This window comes from Arvicanthis niloticus, chromosome 16, assembly GCF_011762505.2.
Source record: "Arvicanthis niloticus isolate mArvNil1 chromosome 16, mArvNil1.pat.X, whole genome shotgun sequence".
Lineage (NCBI taxonomy): Eukaryota > Metazoa > Chordata > Mammalia > Rodentia > Muridae > Arvicanthis > Arvicanthis niloticus.
This window is the reverse complement of record NC_047673.1, coordinates 60924412-60939146: the sequence shown is the minus strand read 5'-3', so window position 1 is coordinate 60939146 and position 14735 is coordinate 60924412. Positions and strand designations below refer to the sequence as shown.

Below are 14735 nucleotides of genomic sequence, written 5' to 3'. Positions count from 1 at the left end.
AATATTATGGAATGCCACAGACGCCCATCCCATACAAAGGGGTATAAATGCAACTATGTGTATCTTAGGAACGATGACTATAGCGCATGCCACAAAAAACACCCTTCCAACATTCACTATGGCATACCAACAAAGGAATGTGATGAACATCAGTGAACGAATGCCAGAATACTGGAAAGACTTTAGAGATTGGGGACATATAACAACTAGCTTTGGTAGCTTTTGGCAGAAATATGCATATTGCATAGAATATCAATGGTATACAGGATGTGATCAATTTAGGAAAGCTGTAGGATCAACCTACCATCTCAAAACATACATGTTAGATATGAATATGAATGCAACAGACCTAGAAGAACAAAATCCATTAAAATGTCATTGGATTGAATTATGGGCAAATAAAACTAGCAATATGGCAATATATTCCACAGCATGGAAGTCATGGAATAACTTTAAGACAGTTACACTAAAAGTAAATAATAAATATAGAACAATGGCTATACAATATAGAGATTTCTATGAAGAAAATAAATTATATGAAACTTTCACTTGTGGAATGGCTATGAATACAACCTACCCTAGAACATGGTTTGCGCCTATGATAGCACAGGCATGGCAAACAGGCCTTGTGGGTAGTTGGTATAACAAAACATCAGAAGAAATAGAAGAGCAGGATTATTCTGATCCTGATTATTCTAATTATTCTGATAAAGAGGGAACTACCATAACTACCCCAGACCCTTGTAGAACAACTATATCAAGAAAGTGTGCAATAGTAAAAGAAAAATTAGAACCAAACTTTATTAGAAAAGGGATACCAAACCTACCAGAACCCTGGGGACAGAAATGCCCAAACTCATTTTTGAACAGCTTAAATGAAACAGTAAAAAAGCATAACATATTATGTGTTTCTGAATTTCCTAACCTACCATTTTATGGCAATCTGACACCAGTAGATAATAATGGTAATCCATACAAGGAAATTAATACCATTGAGATAAATGGGCATAAGATTAACAAGACAAACCACATCCCAAAAGTAACAACCAAAGACACTTGGGATTGGTCATTATGGAGCAAAGTACTAGCATTAGGAGTAGAACATTGGAGATTCCCGATTATACTTACATCAATATTACCACAGCCATGGGGACAGTTAAGGACATGGACAACAAGACCACAATGCCTTATACCTACACACACATGCTACTATGGTCAATTAGTATACAACACCTCCATCAATGGATCATATCCATGGACATGGTTATGCTTAGAACATAATCCAATACTTACAAATACACATGGATTTGATGAACCACAAATAAATAACTTGAAAAATGCCACAAATGTTGATTTTAACCAGACTAAAGCATGGACAGAACTGAGAAAACCACATCAAAAAGAAGTGATATTTGTGAATGACACCCAAAATGTGCTTATACTTAGAAACACTACAGAAAAGACAGAGTGGTACCCCATATATAATGGAACAAATAGACCAATAAAAAACTTCATAATAAATGAAACACAAACAGATAAAAAAGGCATACACATATGTGCACATTATGGATTGGGATTAGATGAATACCCAATACCATATGACATAAAAAGCACATTAGGCACCATATATAGACCATCAAAAGTTATAGCGTGGATGAATCAGAATACAACACCTATCAACATAACAGAAGCATATGAAAACATAACGTATAAATTACCTGAAATAATGGAATACACATTGGTGAAAGTAGGGAGTGAGAAAGGTAATAATAATAAAATAAAAGCAAATCACATATCACAACTAAACACAAAGGTGAGATATAACACCAACATAACACTGTCTATAGATTGGTTTGAGGATTTAAACCTAACAGAAAAGTATGCAATACAATATTGGCATACAGGATATCCATACTACTTTTCTTCATGGGCTTTGAACCCAGAATATGAAGAATGGGAACAAGTAGAATGGATAGCACACAAACCAAAAGGTCTGAACTCTTCATTAAAATTGGATTGGGTTGATATTTACCACATACCAATAACACATGATTCATGGCCCGATAAGAAATATCATGAAGGTAAATTAATGGATAGAGGTGAAATAACACATAAACAAAAAAATACAAACTATATACAGCACATTTTCCACAAGGATACTTATACCCACCACCTGGAAACCCAAAGGTCATAAAAGCACCTATGATAGTACCAGACTTACAATTACCAGCAAAGGTTGTATTGTTCCCTAGAGTAAGGAAAATTAAACTACAAATGGACCTACAAGTATTCAAACCACCAAACACATATTGCTCCAACAAACTGAATTATGAATTACAATACTCCAACCCAATAAAGATAGGAAGGAAACCTTTACAACTTATGTTGTTAGGAGCAGTCCTAGCAGGAGCCTTGTTAGGAGGCATAATGGGAGGAGGAGTGTCAGCAGCAATGCTGGAACCAATTAAAGCAGAACTCTATCATATACAACAACTCAATAGGAAAACCTCAGAAGCACTCTCAGCGATATCCAATTCAACTGATGCACTTAATGTACTAACTCAACAAATGAGAGCAGAACAGGAAATCTTGAAAAAAGATTGGCAATATAAGGAGACAATATTAAAAACAATGATAGACACTAACCATAACCAGATTATGTGCATGCAGTACACAAGAGTACTAGACAGAGTCAAAACGGAACTAGATACACTATTCACATCAGGATTAGGGAGACGCACATCAGAGTTCCAAACATTAATCAATCCAACAGAGGATAGCTCGTGTGAAGAAGGAATATACACAATACATGTGATGCAAATATGCTTAGACAATGCATTCGCAGCATACCACACAAAGCCCATACAACAACGTTGGGATACTAAATTAGACCCACTACAAACATTGACATCTAAATGGATTACTCCTATTGATCATTTCCTATGGATAAATATGAATAACACACCAGCTTACATTCCACTAGATGAATGCTACTCTTTAGGAGAAAATGCATTCGTATATCCACATTTACCAATAACAAAAATGGCAGAGACAAGACTAACTGTAACAACAATGACAGACACAGTAATGAGCACAGGAGACTGGACATTTCTGGTATGTGCAACCAAAGAAAAGGAAATCACTTGTACAAATTTGGACAAGGAAACATTAAATGGTACCAACACCTCATTTATAATGACTCCAGGATGTTGGATGGTACACAACTGCTCAGTATTACATGTAGATAATACAACATATGTGACAAAGATATCCATACAATACTCACATTTATACCAAATGCCAACAGTATTTTTGGAGAACCTAGAAAAGGAGCATTATGAAAAATTTGTACAAGCAACACAAAAACTACAGGAAATATCTGAATTCAATGAGAAGCAATTAAGCTCCATTGATAAGCAGATCAAGAAAACTCAAGCAAGCTTGAGAAGGAGTATGATAGAAACACATAATTTAGTAGGTCTCATTAGAACTAATACTTACATACACAAGGATTGGAACCAAAAGATGCAGCACTGTAGTTTTTGGGACTACATAGCAAGACTAGTACAGTTAGATTTCATCTGTACACCAATATATAATTGGTGGCACTGGTTGAAAGAAGCAATGTGGATAACAGTGATGATTGGAATAGCATATACTGCGTTCAAAATTGTCATGTGTTTCAGAAATAGAAATAATTATGCCAAGAAGAAGCGGAAATTTGTCGGGACGAAGGTGTGACCTGATGCAAACCCAAGGGGTAAAAATAACCCTACGCTACCATTACATGAGACACTGGGACGTGCTGAGAGATCTCCTATATCGAATGGGAATCACCGAAGGTCACATCGGAGTCGAGTCCTGCCATTTCTGCAAGAGCAAATACACCACTTTGTACTTGGCATGTGATAATACTGAGGATAGATTGATACTGTTGATGAATCATTTCTTGAATCATCCTATGGAGTTAATACATAGACACCCAGTAGACAGAATGTTTCATGTATTAGCTAGTTTGATAAGTTGCTATATATGCAAAGGAAACTATCCGCATTATGAATTGTGTAAGAATTTCATTAGACATGATCCCTTTGGAGCAAAAAACCTGCTATACGGAGATTGGTATGGCAGAAATAATAGCAAGGGGAATTACACCCCTGGAAACTTGCAAAGCTTTTGTGTGAGAATGCTTATGAGACCATTACTTGAAGATTTATTGTTAGAATACGCAGCTTATGTAACTTGGTATGAAATTTATAGAACATGGCTTAAAACTAGGAAACAGAAAATACCTAGGAAAATGCGCAAACCACTAGGACACATTACAAGTAGCCTGCGCCGATAGACTCTGTAAACCCCCAGGCTGTGACCTCAGTTGTGACACCTTTTATGTTGATGTCATTTCAGGTGTCAGGGGGTGGAATGTAGTGAACATGGAAGGCAGCTACTGACAGCCAGGCTAGGAGAAGCAGCTAGGAGAAGCAGCTAGGAGAAGCAGCTGACATCCAGGATAAAAGATAAGACCAGCCCAGCCAAGGCTGGAAGGAGATAACCAGTAGAGGAGCCCTGCGTATAGATTAAGAAGTGTGACATTTGCAGTAAAGTGTTAAGGATGGATAAGGGTAGGATAGAGTATAAGAACCCTGACCAGAGAAGGAAAGTCGGTCCAAAATGACCTGCCTGTGAACTCCACGCCGGTCTGGACTCCACTCAGCCCGACGAGTGAATGAACGAGATACAGACCACCAACTGATCATCAGTGGGCCCAGAGAACTGACCCGAGCCATAGGAGCAAGACTCGCTGAATGCAAAAAGGTGATCCCGAGACGTCGGAGCCCGAGCCTGAGACGCGCTGGTCAGGTCTTGTAATGACATGTTATCTATCCTTCTGTTAGGAATACTAGCCACAGCAGTTACATTCTTTTGTCTGTGTGTGATAGTGGAAGAGGAGGTCCGCTCCTCAACCACAACAATTGTGTGTGACCCCGAGTGTGGAATTAAAGCATTAGAAAACCAGTCTGACGGCTGCTCGTTGCCTTATTGTCTACCCCAAGGGCACCTCCTGTCAGAACCAACTGGCAGTCTAGGGGAATAAGTGCTCATGACAAAGGTTCAGAGAGGTCAGACAATTACCCAAAGCCACACAGCTAGAAGGAGGGAAAGCTAGGATTTGGGCTGGGGTTTGTGCATGGCCTTCCCTTGAAGGTGTCCCAGACAGACATGGCTTCTCTGTGACCTCTCACAGCCTCTTCCACACCTGTGGACACATTCAAAAGGTTGCCCAGAGAGCCAGGCTGTAACTTGAGCTTCACCAAGCTTGGAGTGACCGACTGGATGGGTGGGCAGGTGACAGCCAGGGCAGGAACGTCTGCTCAGACATTTTGTGCACAGGTGCCCCTGAGGAGCCACTTGTGGACTCGAGGCTGCAGTCTGCAGCATGGGCAACAAGCAGACTGTCTTTAGTCACGAGCAGCTGGAGGAATACCAGGTGGGTGTGCATGGTGGGTCCTGCCAGGCTGCCATGGCTTGATCTGGAATACAGGCAGCCCACAGTCTCCTCAGAGCCCCGTTTGTGACATTGGGCTGACTGTGTGGGTTTGGAGTGCCTAGAGGGGCACACGGAGAGGCAGATCTGCATCAAGCTGGTTTCTCTCTCCACAGGACTGTACTTTCTTCACAAGAAAGGAGATCATGAGGTCAGTGGGGATGAAGGGAGGTGACACCCCAAAACAGCTTTCTAGTCACTGCTGGGCTTTTGTGCAATCTTGTTTTTTTTTTCTGTTTTGTTTGCTTGAGAAGGAGCCTGGGCTAGCCTCAAAATTACCTCTGCATCTTGGGTGTTGAGGTCACAGGTATATGTATGTCACTGAAGTTGGCTGCAATTTAAAAAAATAATATTGCGGGGGGCATGATTTGTGAGTGTGTAAATGTGTGTACATGTGCCATGGTGCACGTGTATCGGTCAGATGAGAATTTGCAGAGTTGGGGTTTTTTCTGCCCCCTTTAAGTGGGTTCTGGGACTGAACTCAGCTGGTCCAGCTTCCCAGTTTCTTTTTCTAGGGGTCAAACCCAGGTCATCAGGCAAGTCGTTTGAGTCATTTGCTGTTTCGGGTCCTCTTGATTTTCCTTTTCTCTTTCTCTTTACTTTTTTTTCTTTCTTTCCCTGAGAGACAGGGTTTCTCAGTGTAGCCCTGGCTGTCCTGGAACTCCCTCTGTAAATCAGGCTGACCTTGAACACAGAAATCCATCTGCTTCTGCCTCCCAAGGGCTGGGATCACAAGCCTGTACCACCGTGCTCCCGTGCTCCGTGTCTTTGCAATGTGAAGGGAGCTGAGATGTAACATCATCAAGTTTAAAGCTTTGATGCCGGTGTCGGCTCAAGGTCAGTGGACTAAGGCAGAGACACTGGCTGAGAAGTCACACCCTGTTATACTGGCTGAGTCTTTGTACTGAGGAACTTGTCCTTTTACTCAAGGGTAGCAGGGATCCACAGAAGGTACTAGAGCCTTGGAGAAGCACACTGGCACTTTGAGGTTAGGAGTCCACTGCGGAGCTGAGATCCAGCCCTGAGCTGGGAGTGGCATAAAGTAGATTGTGGCTGAGTGTTGGCAGCCCCTGGGTGACTACAGGTTCCTGGCTTGAATCCAGCAGGATGGACATAGATGAACCTCCCATGTCACCCTTCTGTTTGTTGGGCCATTATCCGTGAAATCCAAGCCGGCTGCGGTTCAGCTGTGGGGCATCAGGCTGAGCCCCTCTTGTGTGGGTACAGAGCATCCATTATTGATGGGTCCACCTCTCACCCATCAGCCCATTGTCTGTGAGGACAGCTGGCAGGTCACTCTGGCCATCATGATCAAATTACTGAGAAACTGGGAAACTGAGGCTTGGGCAAGGAGAACTTCAGTTCCCAGAGCAGATGGACAGAGTCCTAATGAGTGGCATTCTGACTGGCCCAGGCTTCCAGATTGTTAAACAGAGTAACCAAGGCTGGAAGAAGAGAGGAACTCACTGGATGCTACAAAAGAGAGAACTCTGTGGCTCAACAAAGGTGCTTGCTGCCAAGCCTGAGGATCAGAGTTCAAACCCCAGGACCCATATAGTAGAAGAGAATCCATTTCCACAAGTCCTCTGACTTTGACACCTGTATAGCATGCACACAAATAAATACATAATAAATACACAAATAAATACATAACTATAAAAATATTTTTAAAGGAAAGATAAACACTCAGGTCATTCCCCTACAGAACTCCTGACAAGGGGAGGGGGCATTTAGGACTGAGCCTCCTCACCAGCCATTCTCGGTGTGTAGTCATGAGAAAACCCAGGGACATCCTTGTCCCTCTGAGATAGGTCCTAGCACCTTGCCGACATCAGAGGTATCAAAGACAGTCTCTTTGAGGCAGGTAAGGAATTTGTATGGAAAGGTTGTTTGTGTGTGGTCAGTGTTTTGTATCTTCTCTTTTTTAAAAAATCCACCAGAAGCAGCACAAGCCACCATCCCCACACTCTGAGCTGAAGCATCAGGGGTTTGTCCGTCCCCTGCCCCATTGGAGGAAGCCTGCCTCCTAGTGTAGAGACAGCAAAGGAAGTGGTAGCTGGGAGGGGAGGGGCAGAAGAAGCAGGATCCTGTGAGGTAATTATGGAGTGTTTTGGTTATATATCCATGTTCCTCAAACACTGGCTGTGGAATGATCAGCCATTGGCACCTCCTTCTAGCTTCAGCTTCCTGGTGAACTCCTACTCCTATTTCTAAGTCCAACACCAATGCTCCCTCCTCCAGGAAGCTCTTCCTTCTTACCTTGTTTCTACTTCCCCGCTCTACATTGGCCTTGTCTGTGGGGAGGGAGACAGGGATACCTATTTCTGGCTCTGTGCACTCAAGATTCAGACTCATGCCTGAGGCTTCTGGGGACCCAGCATCAGTCCTTGTAGAGTGAGTACTATTAGCGCACAAGAAGACGGTCAAATCCCTTCTGCCTCTTGGCTCTCAGCCTTTCCAGGTTTCTCTCTCTCTCTGCATCAGGTTGTTCTATCGGTACCAGGACCTGGCCCCTCAGTTGGTGCCTCTTGACTATACCACCAGTCCAGAGGTGAAGGTGCCGTACGAGCTGATTGGCAGCATGCCAGAGCTGAAGGTAACCCTGGACTGTGGGGGAAGAGCACAAACAGACTGAAGATGTCTCCATTGCATTCCTATGTGGCCACGGGTACCCCCATTTTACAAAAACGGAAATTGGGGCTCCGAGAGACACACACAGAAGGACAAGTTTAAGGGCAGTCATGGGCTGGGGCATGGAGGGACTCAGATATCATGCAGAGGCAAGCAAGTCTCTGTAAGTTTGAAGCTAGTCTGGGCTATGTAGCTCAGAGGGAGACAGAGGGTGGCAGATCTGAGTTCAAGGCCAGCCTGCTCTACAGAGCAAATTCTATAATAGTCAGGGCTACATCGAGAAACCTTGTCTTGAACCCATACACACAAAAGATGTATTTTACTCTGCTGAGGGTCATCACAAAAGAGTCACATCTAAGTTCCTCACCTAAGCCTGTCTCTCCAAGGCAGCTCACCCGTGTGACGACATGTCTTAGTTGATTGTCAGGTCCAATGTCTAACAGAAGTCTCTGATTCGAGGGCCAGGATCCTGGAAGAGACTCTGTGGCCATAGAGCAGATCAAGGTGGCATCTGTCCAGATGTGGAGAGCACAGCATTGCTCTTGACCTCTGCACTGGGCATCATGGGGTTCCAGGACTGTGTCTGGTTATCTTGAGAGTGTAATGCTGTTAGGTTCAGGTTATCAGGAGCAGTCTTGAGAGTAGTAGGGTTTCTGACTAAGCTATCTTTACATGTGTAAAAGGCATTTTTTTTTTTTTACTATACTCATTAAAGGAGGAATGTGTGCAGAGGAAATGTGGGGTGTGTGGGGGGATGTGTGTGGGGGATGATGTGTGTGCATGAGTATGGAATGTGGGGGATGTGGGAGGATGTGTGTATGTATGAGGACAATGTGGAGGGAATGTGTATGTGGGGATGGGGGGAATGTGTGTTTGTGTTGGAATGTGGGGGGAGAATGTTGTGTGTGGGGAATGTGGGGTGTGTGTGTGTGTGTGTGAATGTATGTAGGGAGTGTGTGTGTGGGGGGGGAATGTAGGGGGTGTGAATGTGTGTGGGGAATACAAGGATGTGTGTGTATGTGTGTGTATGTGTGTGTCTGTGTGTGTCTGTGTGTGTATGTGTGTGAATGTATGGGATGTGTGTATGTGTGTGTAAAGAAGGCAATATGTGTGTATGGGGGGAATGTGTGGGGCAGGGGAATGTGTTTGTGTATGGGGAATTCACCTGCAATTCCAGCTCTGGGGGATCTGACACCTTTTGTGGCATCTCTCAGAGGTGGTAAGAGACACCTTTCCCCAGGGAAACACGAATAAACATGTACTAACCCCAGATGACAGACCAAAGTACCAATATTACCAAAGCCCAACTTGGTGAACCAATGAGTTTTCTAGGGGTTCTGTGTTGGTCACTGTGGTATGAACTAGCACCATGACTCCAGAAACTCATATAAAGGAAAGCATTTAATTGGGAGCTTGCTTACAGTTTCAGAGATTTAGTAGATTGTCATCATGGCAGGGGACATGGCAGCACACAGGCAGACATGGTGCTGGAAAAGTAGCTGAGACTTCTACATCTGGATCTGCAAGAAGAGAAAGACCCTGGGCCTGGCTATTGAAACCTCAAAGTTCCCCCAGCCCCCATGACACACTTCCTCCTTCAAGGCCTCACCTTTAATCCTTTTCAAGTCTCCCTGATGACTAAGAATTCAAATACATGAGCCCATCAGGGCCATTCTTATTCAAACTACCACAGGTTCCTTACAGGAGCAGAATGAATCCAGGACAGTGCATCACCAAAGCCCACCCAGCGTGGGTGACAGCTCACAAAGCTGGGGCCTCAGTGGGTTAGAGAGTGTTGTTCCAAGTGACTCAGTTGATCTAAACCTCTTCAGGTTGGAGCCTCATTAAGCAGCCCAGCTTGTCTGGGAACATCTTAGTAGTCCTTAGAGTATATATGCTCTTGGGGAAGACAGGGCCAGTGAATCTTGTCAGTTTTCAGGGACTTCCTGAGGCTACTTTGACTTGTATGCTTCAGGCTTTGTTTTGTTTTTGTTTTGTTTTTTGTTTTGCTTTGTTTTCTGTTTTTTGAGACAGGGCTTCTCTGTGTAGCCCTGGCTGTCCTAGAACTGGCTCTGTAGGCCAGGCTGGACTCAAACTCACTGAGACCCACTTACCTTTGCTTCCTGGGTGCTGGGATTAAAGCTGTGCATCACCACGGCCTAGCTTATTTTTTTATTCTTTAAAAATATGTTTTCATATATGTGTGGATGTTTTGTCTGCATGTATGTTTGTGCATCACATTCATGCCTGGTGTCTGCAGAGGCCAGAAGAAGGTGTTGGATCCCTGGGTTACAGATGCTTGTTGGCCACTACGTGAGGGCTAAAAACTGAATCTAGGTCCTTCAGAGCAGCCAGTGCTCCTACCTGCGGAGCCGTTTATCCAGGCCCTAAATTTATTTTAAAAAGACAATATATGTGAATGTAATTGTCAAATAATAAAAAAGAAATTATTTAAAAACAAATTAAAGAGAAGGCGTGCGCACACACACTGAGGATGCAGCTGAGTGGTGGAGTGTGTTCTCAGCATGTGTGTAGTCCGGTTTCTCACCCTGGATACACTCTCCCCTCCCCCTCTCCCCTCACAAATTAGAAAAGTCAAGGAGTAGCCTTGGGAGGCTTACACAGGCCTTCTGCAACCTCAGAAAGCATCTGATTGGTTAGCTTGAGTAACATGCCCCTCCCATTACAGCTGTTAGATGAATGTCAGCTTCTAATTGGCTCCCTTGGGTCACAAGCATCTTGTAGAACTGGAAATGGGGTGCTCACCTGTGAGGAGTACGGTTGTCCCAGGCCCCCCGGGTTCTGGGGAGGGGCATGGATGACATGTGTGGGCTCTGGAGGAGCCCCGCAGTGCAAATACCCGCCTTCCTGTCCCGTCCCTAGGATAACCCTTTCCGCCAGAGGATTGCGCAGGTCTTCTCTCAAGATGGGGATGGTCACATGACCTTAGAGAACTTCTTGGATATGTTCTCAGTGATGAGTGAGATGGCTCCAAGGGACCTGAAGGCCTACTATGCCTTTAAGATTTATGGTGCGTGTAGGGCCCTGGGGTGGGAACCAGAAGGAAACCATAGAATGCTTGTCTCCCAGGGACTCCCATGCCCACACAGCCTTGGCTCCACCCTATCCTAGACCTCCTTGCACACTCTTCCACCCACATCCTTCCTTGAATTCATCAAATGCTTCCAGCCTCAGGACATTTGCTTCTTCTGTGCCCTCTGCTTAGAATCTACAGCCTTAATGGGGGATTCCAGGCGGGGTTCCACCCTTGAGCCACGCCCCCAGCCCCTCCCTGGGGGATTCTAGGCAGGGCTCCACCCTGACACCCCCCCACCCCCCACCCCCACCCCCGTCTTCGTTCAGAGCACATATAGGTGTTCAGTATTTTCTGAATGAAGACATGGAATAACAGCATTTTTCTCAGAGTCTGGCCCATAGTAGGCACTCAATACTCATAGGTGAGTCAATGAAAAATGATGCCATGGTACCCAACACACAGTAGGTGCTCAGTAAATGAACCAAAACAGTTCTCCCAGGTCCCAACAGTTCACAGCTCCCACAGATGATGGTTCGTTCATCTGTTGATTGGGTAACTTGTGCTCCTGTTCATGACCTCAGTCACTTCTGCTGTGGAGGTCACCAGGATCATACAGGCAGCTCTGTAATGTGAAGACAACCTTTTACACTATTTCTTATTTCAGCATGTGTAGGGGGAGGTAATGAAAAATCACAGCCACAGAGCCTGGCATATAGCAAATACTTGATGAGCCAGAGAATGAATACGAAGCAGCTATCACATGTCTGGTACATAGTCTGTACTTAATAACTACTTGTTAAGTGAATGAATGCCAAAAAAAATTAACGCATATGCCACACAGTAGGTATCCAATAAATACTTGCTGAATGTATGGATGAGTGAAGAGCAGTTATGTGCCTGGCACACTGGCCATGCTCAGTCAGCTGTGAATGGTGGATGATAAATATGTTATCCATGGCTGTTAAACAGAAGGGACTCAACCTTCAGATGCTTGCAGAGTAAAAATGTGAAGTGAATTCATGGCGTCTGGCTGACACACAGTAAGCACTCAATAAATTGAATGAATGAAAAAGCTATCACAATGCCTGGCATGCAGTAGGCACTCCATAAATGTTTGAGTAAGAGAAAATCAGTCATCACAATGCCTGTCATGCAATAAGTACAGTTTAAGTGAAATAAACAGTTGTCACACTGGCTCAATGGCTCTCAGTGCCCAGGGTGCAAAGCTGTAGGGTATTCAGTAGGTGCTCAATAACTGCTGCATGAGTTCTGGGTATCCACGTACAGTTCCAAACATGGGGGAAAGACATGTCTTCCTGCCACCTGATGTCCCCTCACTGTTGGCCTCACAGACTTCAACAATGACAACTACATCTGTGCATGGGACCTGGAGCAGACGGTGACCAGGCTGACCCGTGGGGAGCTGAGTGCTGAGGAGGTGACCCTGGTCTGTGAGAAGGTGCTGGATGAAGCAGACAGTGACCATGATGGGCGGCTGTCCCTGGAGGACTTTCAAAATATGATCCTGAGAGCCCCAGACTTTCTCAGGTGAAGATTCAGACCCAGGGATGAGAATTCCTGTTGTGTCATTAGAGGCCTCAGGGTATACCCCCGACTTCTCCGGCTTCAGCCCCCGAGGACCATAGCTAGGAGGCCGTGAGCATCTCCTGTGGACAGAAGCCGCGTTTCTATCAACTGTCACAGAGTTTTGCTGTGAATGGTCCACACACCTCAGCAGCCTGGGATAGGTCAGAGCTGAGCTGCAGGGCTGGGGGTGGGTACATAGTTAACACAGTTGGAAGACTTGGGCTTCATCCTTCTGGTTTGTTTGTTTGGTTGGTTGGTTGGTTTGGCTTTGCATACATTTACTATGTAGCTTTGGCTGGCCTAGAACTCTCTATGTAGAGCAGGCTGCTCTTGAACCCACAGAGATGGCGCCTGCCTCTGCCTCTGGAGTGCTGGGATTAAAGGCCTGAGCCATCAACTGCCTAGCCACTCCCATTAATCAGATGAATAAATTGCAGCTCAAAGGCAGCCAGCTACCAGTATTTAGTGCTACAGCCAGTCTGGAAAAGAGTTGAGATGTGAGTATTATCCAGGTAGATGCTTACAAACCCCATGGAGATCTGGGCATGGTGACACAAATACCTGTAATTGAGACACCCAGGAGTCTGAGACAGGAGGATTACTGTGAGTTCCAGGGCTACAGAGTGGACCAGGGTCTTCAAAACCCAAAATCAACCAAATCAAGAACAGGTCTTGTGGTCTGGAGAAGGGGCTCACGAGCCCTGTCTGCTCTTGCGGTTCTGTACGCAGCAGCTCCATGATGGCTCACAATTGTCCACAACTCCAGCTCCAAGGGACCTGGCACACTCTTCTGCCCTCCGCAGGCTCCTTCACATAACATGCTCCATACAAACACACTCAGGTACGCACACACAGGCATACACATGTGCGAGCGCGCGCGCACACACACACACACACACACACACACACACACGTAGGTAAATATTTTAAAGAACACACTGTGGGAACCACCTGCAGAATGACTCAAAGGTTGACCTCTGGCCTCACACCTAGCCCCAACAAGTCCCCTGGGGGCAGGAAAACTACTGTCTGTGATTTCTGGGGTGCTCACATGCCTATAGGTCCCTGCTGTCTCTGAGAGTAAGGGGGTGCTGGGGACCTGCTGGGGCATTATCCGTGAATCATCAGTTACACCTTTACTTTCTGCACACAGCACCTTCCACATCCGCATCTGACAGGCTCAGAGGACAAGACCTGGCCCTCACCCATGTCTACTCTGCTCTCAGAATAAACAGGAATCACAACCACCCCGGGATCTCCGCCTTGTGCTGTGTGGCCTTTGCTGTGACTGCGCCCACTCTGGGCTGTCACCTTGGATTCATACAACTAACCGATGACCTCTGGACCTAGAGCGCTAGAGAGACAACAACTTCACAGCTGGCATATGGAAGAAGTCCAGGGCCATACCACGGCTCCTTTCTAGAGGCCAGCCTGAGCGCAGGATTGCCTAAGTTTTCACTCACACATCCATGTCTTGTGAGTTCCAGAGCCCAAGGTTGTTCCAGGGCCTTTGTTTAAGGTACCCACCTGTTGAAAAAGTAGTTATCCCACCTCACAGCCCAGTCACCCAGAGTCTTTCCAGACCACTCACAGTGATTAAAGGCCCTAGGTCCTGGGGCTGGAGAGGTGGCTCAAAGCTATTAACAGCACCTGCTGCTCTTGCAGAGGACCTTGGGTTGGCTTTTAGTAGTCATATGGTGGTGACTCTCAACTGCTTGAACCTCCCATTCCAGTGGACCTGATGCCCTCTTCTGGCCTCCATGAGCAACTGCACCAACACACATATACACATTTAAAAAATGAAAATAGGTTTGGCTGGGGCATGGTGGCTCACACCTTTAATCCAGGACTCAGGAGACAGAGGCTGGCAGATCACTGTGAGTTCGAGGCTAGCCTGGTCTACATGGTGAATTCCAAGAGACCCAGGGCTCTCTA

The 14735-nt window shown here is 45.4% G+C and overlaps 1 protein-coding gene across 2 annotated transcripts; it reads left to right on the top strand.

Annotated features, from left to right (window-relative positions):
• The first annotated feature begins 4356 nt into the window (after positions 1-4356).
• Positions 4357-14047, top strand: Cib3 (calcium and integrin binding family member 3). 2 transcript variants are annotated; one of them, XM_076914447.1, is made up of 7 exons: positions 4357-4815; positions 5392-5488; positions 5662-5696; positions 8030-8141; positions 11060-11207; positions 12566-12761; positions 13954-14047. In XM_076914447.1, exons 2-7 carry the CDS (start codon positions 5438-5440, stop codon positions 13973-13975), a joined length of 564 nt encoding a protein of 187 aa, XP_076770562.1. In that variant the 5' UTR covers positions 4357-4815; positions 5392-5437; the 3' UTR covers positions 13976-14047. The 2 variants fall into 2 exon arrangements, with proteins under 2 accessions (XP_076770562.1, XP_034376557.1); XM_034520666.2 differs by having other exon boundaries at positions 4357-4860.
• The last annotated feature ends 688 nt before the right edge of the window (positions 14048-14735 follow it).